This window comes from Myotis nattereri (genome assembly GCF_964212035.1).
Source record: "Myotis nattereri genome assembly, chromosome: 6".
NCBI classification, from domain to species: Eukaryota; Metazoa; Chordata; class Mammalia; order Chiroptera; family Vespertilionidae; genus Myotis; species Myotis nattereri.
In genome coordinates, this window is record NC_138081.1 from 15,295,301 (window position 1) to 15,313,397 (window position 18,097).

Genomic DNA, 18,097 nt, shown 5'->3' on the forward strand with positions numbered 1-18,097 from the left:
CCCCCACGGTTTTCTGACGCAGACGCACATGCGTACAAGCTCCTCGAGCGCCTGTGCGCGGCTCCGCACCTCGCGTCCCTGCGGAAACCGACGGACTACAAGTCCCGGTAGGCTTCCGGAACTCGGCCCCGACTGCACGTGCGCACACAGCTGCCCGCCGGAAGAAGCGAGCCTGGCTGTGTTTATCTCGTTGGGGACCCAGTCGTCGGTTGGCGCTCAACGGGTTCCAGGCTGCCCGCGGCCCCGCCCCGGCCCGGCCTGACAAGGTAGCCCGGGATGGGTTGATGTTACAAGGAAGGTGGAGGTGCTGGGGGCGTCCTTGTCTGGAGCCGGAGCCGTGATGGGGAGGCCCGAGGGGGCTGATGTGGGGGCGGGGTGGGGGTGGGGAGGGAACTAAGGGGATGATGGGAAAGGAGCGTGTTCATGGGGAAGGGTCGCGGGAGAATGGGGTGGAACAGGTGGGAGACTTGGTGGCTGGAGGAGGCACTGAGGGACTGGGAGGGAGGACGGGTTGTGAAGAGAACGGGGGAGCTGAGGATAATGGAGGGCGGGGGTCCGGCGCTGTGGGGGAGGGGAGGCGGGGATGACTGGAAGGATCCAGAGAGAGCGCCACCATATGCAGGGAGGGAGACCTCTGGCTGAAAGGGGACAACGATTCCTAGCGTTTTTCCATCAGTGGAAGAGGGAAAATGGAGAACTTTTGGGTGGCGCTTGGAGTGGTGGGAAAAGGAAAAAGGAGAAAACTGCAAAGCTCTCAGATAAAAAAAAAAAGGGGGGTGATAATTGCAAGAGAGCAGAGAGGGGGGCAGGCACGTGAAGGGAATGGAAGGCGTCGAGAACGCGGCCAGGACGGAGTGTGGGGGAAACTCCGGGAGGACGCAGCCCTCGGGGGCCCGTTTTCCATGAGCTCGAGCTGTCCTTTCGGGAGAGAAGCTAGGATTCTCTCTCCGCCTTGGGGTGGCATTGCTCCGCTCTGCTCCTGTGAGCCCCGCGCCTTGATGGACTTGAAGGGCGCAGGAGCTCAGAGCGAAGACGGTGGGCTCCCCTTCTTCAGCCCTTCAGCCCCCCCGTCTGGCCCCACGAGCCCCGGTCCCAGGTGTTTGGGACTGAGGACGGGAGCCATGGAGTGAGCCAGTTCCTGCTGGGACTCCGTCAGGGTGGGCCTGGTGGCTGCTTAAAGCCGGGGCGGGGGCCGAGGCGGGGCGGTAGGGGACCAGCCAGCCCGCTGGAAGCCATGCCTGTTTCTTCTCGAGGGGCCTCCCTTGAGCCCTCTCTGTGCCCGAAGCTCAGCCTTGAACAGGGAGAGGATGATCCATCCGCCCAGACCCAGCAGGTGCCTGCCCGCAAAGGCAGTGCCGGCCGCAGGAGGTGCCCGACGCGGGCTGCAGATGCACGCATTATTGCTAGCTTGTCAGGTTGTCTTAGAGATCAGCCCTCTCCCTGGGTCTTCTTCATGTGCTGCCCAAGGGCATTTGGCTTCCCTTCTCCTTTCCCGTGCACACGCCTACCGTCGCCCCCCTTCCCGGGACCCTCCGGGGAGGACAGCTGCTGGGAACAGCTTGTCTCTGCCCGGGTAGCAGGGCTGGGGAGGTGGCAGGAGGAGGAACCCCTTCCTCCCCGCCCCCACTCCCTCAATCTACAGCGGACACATACCTTTCTGATTAAGTTCCTAGCTTTGGCAGCAGACCAGGCCCAGCTGTTAAAGGAACGCCTCAGGCCTGTGAGGGGCCCTGGGTGACCCCATTGACAACAGCTCAGTTTGACCAGAGCTTCCGACGAGGGGCGAACCATCCATGGTACTATGGAGGTCCCCGTCCTGGACCCCGCCCCATCTTGGATAGGGGAGCTCATCCACTGGAAAAGCCTAAAAGCCTTTCTGCTTGGAAGCACCCATGCCAGCTTTCAATGCACTGTCTGGGGCTGGCTGGGCTATTAATAGCTCTGAGTATTTTGAGATGCCTCTCCCCATCTTAAAGAGCACAGAGATTCTTAGAGAGGCGGCAGTAAGCAGAGCAGAGCCGGAGGTACCAGAGAACCCATCAGCCTGGGAAGGGGGCTTGGAGCCTGTGCCAGGCCACGGAGCGGGTGGAGCCTCCGTGAGTAGGGGGTGATCATGCTGAGCCCTGGATCAGCAGGTTCTGAGCTGGCGGTCAGGTTGGAGTGGCCCCACCCTTTGCTTGTGGAGAACACAGGGCCAGGGCTAGCTCCTTGACCTCAGCAGCTCCTCTGGGGCAGGGCCAGCCACCTGAGCTGTGGAGGGGTGGTGTGGGTCGGACACCTGGGTGACACTTGGAGGCCAGGGCTGGTCCTGGGCAGAGTCCTGGTGAGCCAGGCAAAGGCCTTTGTGGCCCTCATTTGTGTGCAGGTAGCAGAGGCAGCAGGCCGTGCCGGGGGGGCATGTTGCTGTAACCAGTCGCCCAGGGGATGTTACGGTGGACAGTGCACCTGGAGGGCGGGCCCCGCAGGGTGAACCATGCTGCAGTGGCTGTTGGGCACCGGGTATTCTCCTTCGGGGGTTACTGCTCTGGTGAAGACTACGAGACACTGCGTCAGATTGATGTGCACATTTTCAATGCAGGTAAGCTAATCCTGGGGACATCCCTGGGTGCCCACATTAGGGAGGGAAACAGGTGGTTGAATGAGTTTTGGTGGTGGCTGCTGTGGCCCAAGGGGGTGAAGGAATGAAGATCTGGTTTGGGAAAAGGTGGACAGCCTGGAAGGAGGGTTCCAGGGCTGAGCTGAGCTATGCCCACAGTGTCCTTGCGCTGGACAAAGCTGCCCCCGGTGAGACCCACCATCCGAGGGCAGCCTCCTGTGGTACCGTACATGCGGTATGGACACTCAACCGTCCTCATCGATGACACGGTCTTCCTTTGGGGCGGGCGGAATGACACGGAAGGGGCCTGCAATGTGCTCTACGCCTTTGACGTCAGTGAGTATGGGGCTCTGTTCTTCCAAATGGTACCTCACGGGCTGGGGAGATGTCGGCTGGGCTGGGAATAGGGCAACTCAGGAGGGTCAGAGTTGCTTAACTGGCCCATCCTCTCATCTCCTTCAGGTACTCACAAGTGGTCCACACCCCGAGTGTTAGGAACAGTTCCTGGGGCTCGGGACGGACATTCGGCTTGTGTCTTGGGCAAGACCATGTACATTTTCGGGGGCTACGAGCAACTGGTAGGTCTGGAAAGCAAGTAGAGGTTTAGGGTGGGAATGCTGGAATGGGAGGCTTTGGCTTGTTTTGCAGGGCTTTTTGTTGTTGTTAATCCTCACCTGAGGATATTTTTCCATTGATTTTTAGAGAGAGTAGAAGGGAGGGGGAGAGACCAAGAGAAACATTGATGTGAGAGACACATCGATTGGTTGCCTCCAGCATGTGCCCCAACCAGGGCTGGGGGTCAAGCCTGCAACTGAGGTATGTGCCCTTGACCAGAATTGAACCTGGAACCCTTTAGTCCAAAGCCCGGAGCTCTATCCACTGAGCCAAATCAGCTGGGGCTGTTTTGCAGGTTTTTGAGGGGAGGGATGGAGGTCAGAGACTACTGACCCAGTCTTATATTCCTTCCTTCACTTCCTTTCTCTTCCCATTCAGGCGGACTGCTTTTCCAATGACATTCACAAGCTGGATACCAGCACCATGACATGGACCCTTATCTGTACAAAGGTCTGCCCTTTCTTCTTTCTCCCAGACCCCCACCCTCAATTGAAGAAACCATAGGAAGTTCAATAGTGAGAGCAGATCCTTTCCCAGCCTTCTTGCTCACTCCTCTCTCTGCTCCTGCCCAGGGCAATCCTGCGCGCTGGAGGGACTTCCACTCAGCCACAATGCTGGGCAGTCGCATGTATGTCTTTGGGGGTCGCGCTGACCGATTTGGGCCGTTCCATTCCAACAATGAGATTTACTGCAACCGCATCCGAGTCTTTGACACCAGGACCGAGACCTGGGTGGACTGTCCGACCACTCCGGTGCTGCCCGAGGGGCGCCGGAGCCACTCGGCCTGTGAGTGTCTGTGACGCCCCTGCAGAGTCCCCCTTCCCACCCATTGTCTTCACTCTCTCGATATTCCTCTCTCCTTCCAGTTGGCTACAATGGGGAACTGTACATTTTTGGTGGCTATAATGCAAGGCTGAACCGGCACTTCCATGACCTGTGGAAATTTAACCCTGGTAAAGAACACTGCCTCTAAGGGAGAAACAAGGAGCACTTGAGGGGGGAAAGAAAGAAAGAAAGAATCAATCCTGAGTAGGCGAGAGGGTGAGGTTGGAGAGGCTATCTGGCCAGGGCAGGCATTGAATCTCCATGTAAACTTCTCTTTAGTGTCCTTTACCTGGAAAAAGATTGAACCAAAGGGAAAGGGGCCATGTCCACGCCGGCGCCAGTGCTGCTGTATTGTTGGTGACAAAATTGTCCTCTTTGGGGGTACCAGGTTAGTAGGAGAGCGGAGGGCTGGGGAAGGCCTAAGTCTGTGACTAAACTGGGAGGCATTTGAGCAAGAAGGGTCTCGTGAGCATTCTTTCCTCCTTCCTTTCTCTCTCTCTCGATCTCTACAGTCCATCTCCTGAGGAAGGCCTGGGAGATGAGTTCGACCTCATAGATCATTCTGACTTACACATTTTGGACTTTAGTAAGTACACTTGTTCCCAAAGTGCTCCTGCCATCGGGGTCCCTGTCTCTGGGTGGTGACATCCAGGACGGAATCTTTCCTTGACTGTGACTGTCTCCCTGTCTCCCATTCTTCCTCTGAAGGCCCCAGTCTGAAGACCCTGTGCAAACTGGCTGTCATTCAGTATAACCTGGACCAGTCCTGTTTGCCCCATGACATCAGGTGCAGTGAGTGGTTGGGAAGGAGGGATTGGTGGAGGGTAAGTGGCAGCACAAGCATGACCTCATATGGAGGAGGTAGAATTCTTGTGGAGAATGAGATGGAAGGAGATACAGACTGTCCACTGGGTAAATTACATGAAAAAAACAATTGTTTTTCAAACAAAGCTCAGGAGCATCACTTCCTGAGATGTGAGCCTATACGGTTGTTTTGTTAACATGCTGAAAAAGTTTGATGAAATCTTAGAATCTAGCTGCAAAGTAAAGACAAGTTTAGGAGCCTCTGAATCACCTTAGTTCTGGAATTAAGGGAGGTTCTTCCTAGCCCCCTCCCTTTTAGTTTCACTCTTAGGTCTAAGTCAAGTACCAAAAGTACTTCGTGTATAATTATGCCCTTTTGGGTCATTCTTCGGCACGTACTTTTCCTTGTATCAGTTCAGTTTAACTCTTACTTGCTGAGGGTCTGTGTGATCAGTATTCAGTGACATGGTGTGTGCAAGGCTGACCTGGTGGGTCATAGGTTGGCCTAGGAGTGACATATATGCAGGTACCTGTTGTGGCAGAATGCACGGGAGAACAATCAGCCAGCACTCTGAGGGAGGAAAGTTCAACCTTTATTTCGCAGATTGGCTAGTCCAGGGGAATTCTGGATTCAGATCCTGAGTTGAATTCATGGGGAGAGGCTCTGACTGACATATCTCCTCTGTGGTGGCCCCTGAGGGTCCCTGCGGCTCTGCCCAAGTCAGTGAGAGTGGGAAAGTAAGGCTACAGTTTTAACCAGATACTGAACTAGGTGGCAAGCCCCGCCATTTTCCTTTTCATACCTAAGTCAAGTAGACGATAGTGAATTGGGGAATTAAGGAGGTTATTGGTAAATCTTTGTAGAAAGACAGAATGGTCAAAAAGAGGGATTTAATGTTAATATGATGGGATGAGTGGGGAAGTCCTGGGGTGGGAGGGTAGGAGAGACGAATCAGGCTTCTTTCTGAAAGGGATAGTAGAGAGCAAAAATGGGCATTCCTGATGTGGGGTAGGAGGAGCTGCCTGGTTGGATCTGAGCAGAGGAAAGAGGTTGGGAAATTTACTGCGATGTATACACCCATGCTTTTCTCCAGGTGTTGGACAAAAGAATATATAAACATAAACAGGAAGTCCACCTGAGCTTGCAGGTGGAGCTGTGGGTGGTATTGGATTTGGTGGTGGGCGGGGCCTGATTGTTAATCTAGGAGGGCTGTAAGGAAGAGGTGGCTGTGGGTAGTTAAGGTTTCAGGAAGTTGAAGGCACTGGTGTGTTCATAGTTTTGTTAGCAATTCTGGGCTTGGGGTGGAGGTTCCTCCTGTCCTTTATACCTGTCACTGTTGGCCTTCCAGGTGGGAGCTGAATGCCATGACCACCAACAGCAATATCAGTCGCCCCATCGTCTCCTCCCATGGGTAGAAGGAAGTTTTTGCCGCCATCCCTCCTGAGCCTGCTGTTGTCTTCACTGCCCCTGCCTGTCTCTCACCCGCCTGCCCCTTTGGACCCTGGTATACCTCCACATGGAGTTGTTGGACTAGAGGTGTTTTTTGTGCTGTGAACTCAGTGGGGAGCTGGGGGGGGAGGGCTAGGTTCCCCCCCTCCTTGGGCCGAGGGCCCCTTCCCTTGGTGCTCTGTCCCATCCACCTTCTTCCAACTGCTCCTGGACTCTGCTCTGTCCCAGGCCAGCGGGGCTCTGAGAAGTGAAGGGAATGGGGAGAATGGAGAGGGAGAAGCAAGCAGTGTCTGGTCCTCAGAAGCTCCCCTCCTGCTCTATTTTCACCCCCGCCCCCGCTTGAGCCATGAGCATTGATTGGGAGCCGAGAGAAGTTGCAGCTGTTGCCATGAAACCTCCTTCGCCCTGACCCGGGGAAGGCGAGGACCAGCAGATAATCCTATCCCTTCCTTGAGCTGTTGCTGTCACCCTGTTGCTCACAGCCAGCTCAGATTTTATAAAAATGGATTAAAGACCTCTAAACGAATCATCTGTGTGTGTGGATGAATGGGGTGCAGGCGCTTGCCCGGGGCAGGGGGCGCTCGCAGGTCAAGTGCCACGTGTCCTGGCCCACCTTCTCGTCGGCGCGGAGTCCAGGTGACAAGTGGCCGCGTTGTCGAGTGGGCGCCCCTGCCCGGCCGGCAGCGGGCACTGGGCGTGTGGGGGTGGCGCCTCCGCCGATGCGGACCCGCCTCCTGAGCTGCCGGAAGAGGCGGGGCAGACCCGCCGGGGCGGAAGCCACGCCGTTGGTCCGCGCCGTGCGAGCTGATGCCGAGAGCGAGGTCCCGCGCCGGGCCCGCCGCCGCCTCTCCCCTCGGGGCTGGGGGTAGCGGAGATGACGGCGGGGGCCTGCGGAAGGGTGAGGCCGCGGGGCGGGAGGACGGCGGGGACCCGCGGAAAGGGGAGGCCGCGGGGCGGGAGGACGGCGGGGACCCGCGGAAAGGGGAGGCCGCGGGGCGGGAGGACGGCGGGGGCCGGGGGCCTGCGGGAGGGGGAGGCCCCGGGGCGGGAGGAGCGCAGGTCCGGGCTCCCCGCCGGGTGCGGTGTCCGAGCCGCAGCCAGGTCCCGAGAGCCTGCGAAGTTCTCCAAAGGCCCGCGCGGAGCGCCCGCAGCGCCGTGGGAAGTGGGGAGGGGGTGCTTCCTGGGCTGGGACATCCGAGCGGTTTCTTAAAGGGAGGATGGAGATTTCCCCGGGGCGAAGACACCTGTGGGAGCGCGCCGAGGCCAGGGCTTGGGGCGCTGGGGAAGGACTCAGCAGGTCAGGATGAAGGAGATTGGGCAGCCCCGGCCGGTTTGGTTCAGGGGACAGCGTCGGCCTGCGGACTGAAGGCTCCCGGTTCGATTCCAGTCAAGGGCAGGTGCCTGGTTGCTGGCTCCACTCCTAGTAGGGGGCGTGCAGGAGGCCGCCGATCAATGATTCTCATTTGTTTCTATCGCTCCCTCTCCCTTCCTCTCTGAAATCAATATATATATATATATATATATGCGCATTTATTGAGTATCTGTATGCACGCACAGTTCTAGATGCTGGAGATGCAATAGTGAATAAAGCAGCCCAAAACTGTTCTCGTGGAACTTACCATTTAGAAAGGGCTGTTAAAAAAAAAGGACATGTGAATTTATTAAAAGGCAGCAAAGCAGAATTGTATATTGTAAAAGGGTGAATTTTATGGCATATGAATTATATCTCAGTTTCCCAAGAAGGTGACAAGGGTATGGAGAGAAAGCAGGGGAGGGGTTGCAATTATAAGTAACCAGAGGAGGCCTCACTGAGTAGGTGACATTTGAGCTGTGGTTGAAGGAGGTGCCGGAGAAGTAATAAATGTATCTGAAGAAAGTGGTCCAAGCAGAGGCAGCATCAAGTGCAAAGAGCACCTTCTTGCTCAGGGACTGTCTGGAGGCCATTTGACGAGAGGAGTGGAAGGAAGAGATTGGTAGGAAATGAGATTAGATCAGGGGAGGGCAAACTTTTTGACTGGAGGGCCACAATGGGTTCTTAAACTGGACTGAGGGCCGGAACAAAAGCATGGATGGAGTGTTTGTGTGAACTAATATAAATTCAAAGTAACCATCATTCCATAAAAGGGTATGGGCGCGGCCCACGGCTGGATTAGATGCAACCTGGGGGCTAGGTCTCCTGGGGCTTCCAGCCACCTTGACGCTGAGCAAAGATGGAAGGCATTGGGGAGTTTTGAGTTCTGGAGTGACATGATCTGAAGTCTGTCTATCCGGGAGTAGGTAATGAGGTTGGAGTGATAAGAGCAGTTACATTTTATTTATTTTTTATTTTTTTAAAATACATTTCTTTATTGATTTCAGAGAGGAAGGGAAAGGGAGAGAGATAGAAACGTCAATGATGAGAGAGAATCATGGATCAGCTGCTTCCAGCATGCCCCCCACTGGGGATCGAGTCCGCAACCCTGGCACGTGCCCTTGGCCGGAACCGAACCCGGGACCCTTCAGTCCGAAGGCCAACGCTCCATCCAGTGAGCCAAACCGGCCAGGGCCAGAGTTACATTTCAGATGTCTCTCTCAAACTGAAGTGGGGAGCATAACTCTGAGAGGAGTAAGACTGGAGGCTGGGAGACCAGTTAGGAGACTAGAGCACTGATTCAGGTGAGGTGCTGGCAGGGTGAACCGGAACATTGGCCACAGTAACGGCAAGGGAGACAGGCCCTTCTGGGGAAACCTGTGAAGGAAGAATTTAAAGGAAAGGGAGTGTGACTTGGCCCACCACTGGCCTTACATATACACCTTCCTTAGCAAGGTGAGGCCCCAGGGCAGCTGGAACCGTTGGGAACTTAGCTGAAGCACCATGACGGCCTGTGCTGCCCAGGACCGGTAGGGATTGGTTGCATGGGGTATTGGAAAGGATCGGTTACCTTAAGAATGAGAATGGAATGATGTCTTTCCAGCAGCGGGAAATGCTGAGCTCAATTGTGTGTGTCCCCTATCTTCCCCTCCTTCTGCAGACACATCTAACATGTCCTTTGAGGAGCTGTTGGAATTGCAGAGCCAAGCGGGGACTAAGGCATACAAACAATTGGTAGCTGGAAGCAGCACTAAGAGGCAAGGCTCTAGACCCCCTGTCCAGAATGCCTGTGTTGCAGATAAGCACAGGTGAGGAGCAAGGCCTGCCCCAGGAGTTGGAGGATGTCTGGGACCTTGAGTCGGTGTCTGCTGTCTTAGGTGGCAGCGGGGAGGCCTTTGGCCAAGACTGGAGTCCCCTGGACCTGTCCTGTAATTTCTCCATAGGCCTCTGGAAACGTCAGCCAAGGTCCGGGTGCCATTTTTGCGTCAAGTTGTCCCCATCAGTAAGAAGGTGAGAAAGAGGCAGGAAGTGCTTTCTTGTGAAAGGAGACTGAGCTGTATTTTCATATTCTCTCCGTTCTCTCCAAAGGTAGCCCGGGACCCCCGTTTTGACGATTTGTCAGGGGAATATAATCCTGAAGTGTTTGACAAAACGTATCAATTCCTGAACGACATCCGAGCCAAAGAGAAAGAGGTGTGCCGCATGCGGCTGGTGGCTGGGTCACTGGTGTCCGGGGTTGGGAAACGGGCACAGGTTAGAGCAGGGGTGGGCAAACTTTTTGACTCCAGGGCCACAATGGGTTCTTAAACTGGACCGGAGGGCCGGAACAAAAGCATGGATGGAGTGTTTGTGTGAACTAATATAAATTCAAAGTAAACATCATTACATAAAAGGGTACGGTCTTTTGTTTTTTTAGTTTTATTCATTTCAAACGGGCCGGATTTGGCCCGCGGGCCGTAGTTTGCCCACGGCTGGGTTAGAGTCAGGCAGAAGGAACTGGGAGCGTAGTGATGGGCAGACTTCATTCTCCCTAAGTAGGTGCTTATATTCAAATCCTGGCTCATCAGTTTACTAGCTTACCATTGGCAAGTTACTCACCTTGGCTTTGCTTCAGTTTTCTAATCATAAAGAGAACTAATAACTCCTATCACTAATAACTCCTATCTCATAGTGTTACTGAGTTAACATGCGAACCTCTTAGAGCAATGGTTCTCAACCTGTGGGTCGCGACCCCTTTGACGGTCGAACGACCCTTTCACAGGGGTCGCCCAAGACCATCCTGCATATCAGGATGTAAGTTTTAATGTAATGTAATGTAATTGTAATGTAAATTGTAATTTACATTACAATTCATAACAGTAGCAACATTACAGTTATGAAGTAGCAACGAAAATAATTTTATGGTTGGGTCACAACATGAGGAACTGTATTTAAGGGCCAGAAGGTTGAGAACCACTGTTTTAGAGTAATGCCTGGCACAGAAGTGCAGCTCACATTTTCAGCATGCTAACCATCACATCATTTCCCGCTGTGGAGCTTGTGAAAAGGCAGCTGAAGAAGCACCGTTCAGGGGAGAAGCACGAGAAGCTGCAGCAGCTGCTTCAGCGAATGGTGAGTCAGATCGTGGGTGGGGGGGAAAGTAGTTCAGGGCAGCGGGTAGATCACAGTCCCTCACGCCCATCTCGTCTTTGCTCCTCAGGAGCAGCAGGAAATGGCCCAGCAGGAGCGGAAGCGGCAGCAGGAGCTGCGCCTGGCTCTGAAGCAGGAGCGGCGGGCGCAGGCCCAGCAGGGCCATCGTCCATACTTCCTGAAGAAATGTGAGTGGGCACAGCTGTTACAGGCTGGGTACAGGGCTGGGGGGTCGCAGGCCCTAAAGGAGGCATGAGTGCTGGATCCCATGGTAAATTAGGAGGAGAGTAGAAATACTGTGGGGAGGAGGTGCCCATTCTTATTTCCCTAATCAGATTATCGACAGGGGGTGTTGCTTTTATTTATTTTATTTTTAATGATATGACACCATACGGTTTTTTGTTTGTTTTTTGATTTTTCAGAGAAAGAGGAGTGGGAGGAGAAAGAAACATCAATTTGTTGTTCCATTTATTTATGCATTCATTGCTTGTTTCTTGTATGTGCCCTTACCAGGGATCAAACCCACAACCTTGGCATATCTGAATGACCATGTAATCAACTGAGCTACGTGGCCAGGGCAGGGTGTCACTTTTATCTCTGTTGTACTCCCCAGATATGCTGGACTGGGCACATAGAAGCTCACAGTAGTTGAGTTGTGAAAGAAGGAATCATAGAAAAAGACAGCTTGCTTGCACACACCATGAACTCTTAAATCATGTTTCCCAGCTGAGTGGTTGAGAATTACTGACTGGGGGACAGGGAAAGGGTGGTGCTCTGCTTTTGCTTACCAGCTTGCTTCCTCCCGATCCTCTAGCTGAACAGCGCCAGCTGGTCCTAGCTGAGAAGTTCAAGGAGCTGAAACGCAGTAAGAAGCTGGATAGCTTCTTGAGTCGAAAAAGGCGCCGAAACGCAGGCAAAGACAGGCGACATCTCCCTTTGAATAAGGACTAATAGGAACTGAGCTCAGCTCTGCCACTGCCCCAGTGAGAACTGGGTCTGTGGGGACAGACTGGGGCTTGGCCTATTCTGGGTCTTTCCCCTTCAAGGGCAAGGATCACAGCTGCCCTTGAACTAGATTGGCTCAGCAATGACTAAAGGGTTCTTGGGCTGCCCCAGGGATGGACAGGAACAGCTCAGCCTTCGCCATGACACACTCCTCTGCTTGAATCTGGTTCGTCATGTACTCGTGTCCTCCCATCCTTGCCTTAAACCAGGGATAGGAACCTTTTTTCTGCCAAGGGCCATTTGTATATTTATAACATCATTCATGGGCCATACAATATCATCAGTTTAAAAATTAGCGGCCATATTTGATCAAACATTTAATTAACTCACCCCTGATGCCGTGGCAGGGCCCGACCAAGTGATGCCATGGGCCTTCTGTGGCCCGCAGGCTGAACATTCCCAGCCCCTGTGAAATCAGTAATTCTGACAGGAAAAAAAGGGTCAGTGACCTTAGGTTAGTGAAGGCCATGGAGTCTGTGGACAGCTTCCAGGACTGGGACTTTATGTAGGAGCCAGTTAATAAACATTCTTGTCGCTCATCTGCTTTGTGTGTGTGTGTGGGGGGGGGGGGGGGGGTTAAATTACTGTTTTAGGAATTACTGTCTTAGGGGCCAAAATCTAAGGCTCCTACAGAGTGAGAAGTCAGATCAAGCCCCAAAAGCAGATCCAAGAGTGAACCAATCCCACAACTCACCTACTTTGCTTTTGTTTTGGATGCAAGGGGAGGTAGGAGATGGGGACAAAAATTGCATTCCCAGTAATGTCAGCACAGCTGGCTCCCAATACTGTTTGGGTCTAGAATTCATACTACACATTTGGGCTGGGAAAATCTTCAACCTGGTCATTCAGAGTGGTCTGGGGTTGGTAGTGCCTCCAGGCACCCAGCAGGAGCAAATGCAGTTCTCTCTTAGGACTGTACTGGAAACCCAGGCCTGCAGGAATTCCTTCACATAAAATCTCAAGGACTGTGTGTTCACAGTGAAACACCAGCACACAAGGAAAGAAACCACCACCAGCAAGAGGGAACATTAGGAACAACAGGTAACAGAATCTGAACAGCAAAGACAGAAGTTGAAAGTACAAAATATAAAATGTCTTTAAATGTTTAAAGAAAAAGTATGACTAATGAAAAGACTATAAGAAAGGACCAAATTGGTTTGATTAAAGTAAAACTTCAAAATGAAAAATGTGCCGCATTCAGCACAGGCAGGTTCAGTGAGCCTGAGGAGGGGCGGTGAAGGATTGAAGACAGACGAGAATACAGCTGGGCCCTAACCGGTTTGGCTCAGTGGATAGAGTGTCAGCCTGCAGACTGAAGGGTCCCAGGTTCGATTCCGATCAAGGGCATGTACCTTGGTTGCAGGCACATCCCCAGTAGGAGGTGTGCAGGAGGCAGCTGATTGATATTTCTAACTCTATCCCTCTCCCTTCCTCTCTGCAAAAAATCAAAATATATTAAAAAAAAAAAAAAAAGAATACAGCTGGGGCATGGGATGCTGCTTCTCTGATGGAGAGACAGCTCCACGGCCTGCAAGCCAAAGCTTTATTTTATAGTCAGTCCACAAAGCAAAACAAGGGAAGTGGTCAACATGTTTACAATGTTCTTGTGAGTTTCACCTTGTTTTGGTAGCACTTGCTGCACCTCCCACAGCCCGTTAGCTACCTAGGAAGGAACTAGGGAGGACTATAAGGTCAAGCTTAATTATGTTAGGAGAGCTCTGCCCTCCAAGCTGAAACTTGTGTGTGGCCCTGCCACAGGTCAATCCAACACCTATAGCCACTCCCTACAGAAAAATACACTATATGAATTGAGAAACTTAATGGTTAAGCAGCAAGTTAGACACCTAAAAGGAGAATGAACCTGAAGTAGATCTGAGAAAGTTACACAGTTGGAGCCCAGGGATACAAAGAAATGGAAACTACTGCAAAGAGGTTGGAAAACCACTGGAGATGGAGTGAGAAGGTATGACATAACCAGAGTTCCAGGAGTGAATAAAGAGTCTGAGAATTTTCTAGAATTGAAGTTTATAAACACTAACAATCAGGAAATTCCAAGCAGGATTGAAAAAAATATTAAATCTTAAGAAATTAGTAAGACATTAGAAAGACTAACAAAAAAACCGCTATAAAGAAAAGGGAGAGAGACAGAATTAGAAACTAGGACGTCTATTGCGGGATGCTTCTGGGATGGGATGAAAGCTGTTCTGATGACAGAAATATAAGATGAAGCTTATGATGCTCCACTCCCACTGGGTGGAAGCGGAGGGCTGTAGCTGTCAGGATAGCTTGCCTTGCCCTGAGGGAGTGAGGGATCTAGTGCTGCAGTCCGGATGACACGTATCAATACTACTTTAAAGCCACAGAACAGCTTCTTGCTGATAAAAGCAGAAAAAGGCCATTTAACTATTAGGCTCATAGAAACACTGAGAAGATTGGAGAAGAGCTCAAAAAAGTGTGTGTGGGGTGCAGAGGGGGGTCTGAGCAGCTAAAAGCACTCCAAGTTCTACCTTGGGACCAAAGTGCTGATGTGAAGATGTCATTGCTGCCACCTAGGGTACTCCCCACTTTCCCTCCTGCTTTGCTCTTGATTGAGCAATTCCCAGCAGAGGCATCGGATTAGCCAAGCCTCGGTCACATGGCTGCACGGGGATGCTGGGAAAGCAAGTATCTGGTCTTTTATATGGTGGGAGGTGGACGCTATCTTCTATCTAGATTTATGGTGGGGAGTTTCCAAGCATGAGAAGGGGGTTCAGATGAAGGGTGATCAAGAAAACGTATGTCCACTTCAGGCTGGACTGGCCCTAAGCCTTCAAACTGCGACTTTTCCCTTCAAGGGTGCAGAGGAGACAATGGACAGCTCTGAACTTCAGCTGTGGATTTGTTTAGGTGGGGTTTTCTTTTGTTCTGTGTTTTTCTTCTCCATTGGTAACAGATTTATTGAGATAGAATTCATATATTCCGTACACTTTACCTATTTTTTTTAAAATACATTTTATTGATTTTTTTACAGAGAGGAAGGGAGAGAGATAGAGAGTTAGAAACATCGATGAGAGAGAAACATCGATCAGCTGCCTCCTGCACACCTCCCGCTGGGGATATGCCCGCAACCCAGGTACATGCCCTTGACCGGAATCGAACCTGGGACCTTTCAGTCCGCAGGCCGACGCTCTATCCACTGAGCCAAACCGGTTTCGGCCACTTTACCTATTTAAAATGTACAATTTGCCTGGCCAGTATGGCTCAGTAGTTGAGCATCAACTGTGAACCAGGAGATCACGGTTTGAATCCTGGTCAGGGTACATGCCCGGGTTGTGGGCTCCAATCCGTGTAGGACATGCAGGAGGCAGCCAATCAATGATTCTCATCATTGATATCTATCTATCTATCTATCTAATCTCTATATCTCTCTCTCTTTCCCTTCCTCTCTGAAATCAATAAAAAATATATTAAAAAAATAAAATGTAGCCAAAACCGGTTTGGCTCAGTGGATAGAGCATCGGCCTGCGGACTGAAGGGTCCCGGGTTCGATTCCGGTCAAGGGCATGTACCTGGGTTGCGGGCACATCCCCAGTGGGGGGTGTGCAGGAGGCGTCTGATCGATGTTTCTCTCTCATCGATGTTTCTAACTCTCTATCTCTCTCCCTTCCTCTCTGTAAAAAAATCAATAAAATATATTTAAATAAATAAATGAATAAAATGTACAATACAATGGTTTTAGTATAGTCACAGAATCATGCAGCCATCACCATAATTTTGTAGCATTTTCGACAATCCCCCCAAAACCCCATACACTCTAGTAGTCACTTCCCATGTCTTCCCAGTCCCCCCAGGTCTAGGAAACCACTAAACCACTTTGTCTCTATTTTGGGACATTTCATATAAATGGAATCAATATGTGGTCCTTCATGTGCAAACCAGCGGTAGGGATACAAGGAACTGAGGCTGTGGGGATGGTCTCACAGGGGGTCAGGGTAGCAAACTTCATCCAAGGTTTGCCCTTTAGGGATGGAAAGTCCTGAGGGCAGACGAAGAGGCTCAGATCTTTGGTGGTGCTGGCGAGAAGGGCAGCGTCAGGACTGCTCACTGGATGGCTGAATGTGGGCAAAGTCTGGGGGTGGGTCAGATTGTGTGCTAAGGACAGTGGGCAAAACAGGAGCTGGACTGCAGACAGGAACATGCAGTTTCGGGGCCACAGCTGGTGTGTCCTTCCCTTAAGAATTGCTGGAGACTCGTCCATTGCAGATGAGCAGGTAGGTCCCCTGTGGGAGGCTGAGGGGCAGGTAGGTGACTGAGGATGAATAAGGGGTTGAAGGAGACAGTGAGGAAGGCTGGTGGTGTGGTGTGGAGCTCAGCCCACGCAGGAGCCAAGGAGGCAGCAGCAACATGGGTGGAAGGGGAGAAAGACTCACCTTGTCCCCTACACGCAGTGCATGCTGGCCTGGCTACTCCAGCCCAGGGGCTCTGGGGCTCTGGGTCTCTGGTGGGGAAAAATAGGCGCATAGAGAGCAGAAGAGCGAAAAGCTGTGGGCATAAAGGCTACCTCAAGAACAGGCACGGCCTGCCCTGGCCATCGTTCTCCGTGGTTACAGCGTCGGCCTGCACACCTAAGGGTCTCCCCTTCCATTCCCGGTCAAGTGTACGTACTTGGGTTGCAGGTTCAATCCCTAGTCCCACATTTGGGGTGCATGTCAAAGGCAACCAATCACTATTTCTCTCTCCCCCTTGCTCCCTTCTGCTCTCTCTTAAAAAAAAAAAAAAATCAGCCGAAACCGGTTTGCCTCAGTGGATAGAGCGTCGGCCTGCGGACTGAAAGGTCCCAGGTTCGATTCCGGTCACGGGCATGTACCTCGGTTGCGGGCACATCCCCAGTAGGAGATGTGCAGGAGGCAGCTGATCGATGTTTCTCTCTCATCGATGTTTCTAACTCTCTCTCCCTCTCCCTTCCTCTCTGTAAAAAATCAATAAAATATATTTTTTAAAAAATCACTGAAGAAAATATCCTCTGATGAGGATTAAATACACACACACACAGGCATGGCCTGGACAAATAAGAGAGTAGGCCATGATCTCTGGCTCAGAGGGGGGAGGTTCCCCAGTGAGAAGCTGCAGCAGCCCTAGTGTGCCCTGGAGCCCAGCAGCCCCAGCCTGCTGCTGCCTGCCTGTCCTCTGCCTTATGAATAGGCAGACCAACAGGCCACCGACAGTGCCTTGGGCCACCCTACTGCAGAGCAAGGCCAGGCCCGCCTATCCACCCTATTGGCCCTCTGGTTTGTTGCCTCGTCCTGGGCACCCCGACTCTCAAACCCTGACCTCTTTTTCTCTTGCAGATTCTATTCCAAATCTCAGTCCTGGGTGGCACCCAGTTCTCTGTCTGGCCTCTGTGCCCTCTCTCACCACCTGACTCACCCCTTCACCACCTCCTTCCTTCTGAAGCTTTCTCCTAGTCACTTCTTGGCTGCAAGAACCATGAACTCTGGATGCCTGGGATACTCCTTCCCTCCTCTCCTACTGCCCCTGCCAAGAGGCAGAGCTCCAGCGCTGGCACTAGGTCCCGTAGCCTCACCTGCCCTCCCTCAGTGTGAGTGGTGCCAGGGCAGCAATCATAGCAGCACAGGCCTGCCTACAGGGCAGGGGTCGAGCTTTGGGGACAGTGGGCAGCTCTGTGTGGCGACGAGGAATTCACAGGGGCTGCAGTTCCATCTGCTTCCAACCCAGATCCTAAGGCATCTGGACAGGCCCGCATGCAGGCCCCTGGGTGCCTGCCAGGGTCTTTCACCTCACCTTCATTCTGTCGGCCTTACCTAGGCCAGGTGCACTCACTGCTGGGTGTGGTGGCAAAATCTTCACTGTGTCAAATGCTCCCACATCCAGTGCTTGTGAGAATGCCACAGTGACTGAGCCAACTCCACAAGGAAAGTGGAGCCCTGTCTGATAATCTGCCCGTTACATGCCGTCCAGCGTGTGGCAAAATGGGCTTGAGCCACCAGAACCGGTTTGGCTCAGTGGATAGAGCGTCAGCCTGTGGACTGAAGGGTCCCAGGTTCGATTCCGGTCAAGGGCATGTACCTTGGTTGCAGGCACATCCTCAGTAGCGGGTGTGCGGGGAGGCAGCTGATCGATGTTTCTAACTCTCTATCCCTCTCCCTTCCTCTGTGAAAAATCAATAAAATACATTTTTTTTAAAAAAATAGGCTTGAGTCTGCAGCCCACCAGGTGAAAGCACTTCTGACCACACACCCTCTGAGAAGGGGTGGCGATCCATCCCTGTCCACTTAATCCCCTGCTGAGGGGCCGATGCTAAGTCACACCTGACTCCCTCCCT

At 52.5% G+C, this 18,097-nt stretch overlaps 2 protein-coding genes across 4 annotated transcripts; both read left to right on the plus strand.

Annotated features, from left to right (window-relative positions):
- Positions 1-130: 130 nt before the first annotated feature.
- On the plus strand, positions 131-6,816 carry KLHDC3 (kelch domain containing 3). Of its 2 annotated transcripts, none has more exons than XM_081094120.1 (11): positions 131-266; positions 2,366-2,578; positions 2,756-2,932; positions 3,059-3,174; positions 3,590-3,661; positions 3,784-3,997; positions 4,078-4,164; positions 4,316-4,424; positions 4,549-4,622; positions 4,745-4,828; positions 6,190-6,816. In XM_081094120.1, the coding sequence occupies exons 2-11, from the start codon at positions 2,425-2,427 to the stop codon at positions 6,198-6,200; spliced, it is 1,098 nt and encodes a 365-aa protein (XP_080950246.1). In that variant the 5' UTR covers positions 131-266; positions 2,366-2,424; the 3' UTR covers positions 6,201-6,816. The 2 variants fall into 2 exon arrangements, with proteins under 2 accessions (XP_080950246.1, XP_080950245.1); XM_081094119.1 differs by having other exon boundaries at positions 4,745-4,823.
- A 230-nt stretch (positions 6,817-7,046) lies between these two features.
- RRP36 (ribosomal RNA processing 36) lies at positions 7,047-12,314 on the plus strand. 2 transcript variants are annotated; one of them, XM_081094121.1, is made up of 7 exons: positions 7,047-7,188; positions 9,302-9,449; positions 9,585-9,651; positions 9,730-9,834; positions 10,678-10,752; positions 10,841-10,958; positions 11,585-12,314. In XM_081094121.1, the coding sequence occupies exons 1-7, from the start codon at positions 7,098-7,100 to the stop codon at positions 11,719-11,721; spliced, it is 741 nt and encodes a 246-aa protein (XP_080950247.1). In that variant the 5' UTR covers positions 7,047-7,097; the 3' UTR covers positions 11,722-12,314. The 2 variants fall into 2 exon arrangements, with proteins under 2 accessions (XP_080950247.1, XP_080950248.1); XM_081094122.1 differs by having other exon boundaries at positions 7,084-7,188; positions 10,623-10,752.
- Positions 12,315-18,097: the final 5,783 nt, after the last annotated feature.

Coding starts and splice junctions, on each gene's coding strand:
- KLHDC3 (XM_081094119.1), top strand. CDS start 2,425: ATGTTACGGTGGACAGTGCACCTGGAGGGCGGGCCCCGCAGGGTGAAC. Junction 2,579..2,755: donor TGTGCACATTTTCAATGCAG/GTAAGCTAATCC, acceptor CTATGCCCACAG/TGTCCTTGCGCTGGACAAAG. Junction 3,175..3,589: donor TCGGGGGCTACGAGCAACTG/GTAGGTCTGGAA, acceptor CTTCCCATTCAG/GCGGACTGCTTTTCCAATGA.
- RRP36 (XM_081094121.1), top strand. CDS start 7,098: ATGCCGAGAGCGAGGTCCCGCGCCGGGCCCGCCGCCGCCTCTCCCCTC. Junction 9,450..9,584: donor TGTGTTGCAGATAAGCACAG/GTGAGGAGCAAG, acceptor ATTTCTCCATAG/GCCTCTGGAAACGTCAGCCA. Junction 10,753..10,840: donor AGCAGCTGCTTCAGCGAATG/GTGAGTCAGATC, acceptor TTTGCTCCTCAG/GAGCAGCAGGAAATGGCCCA.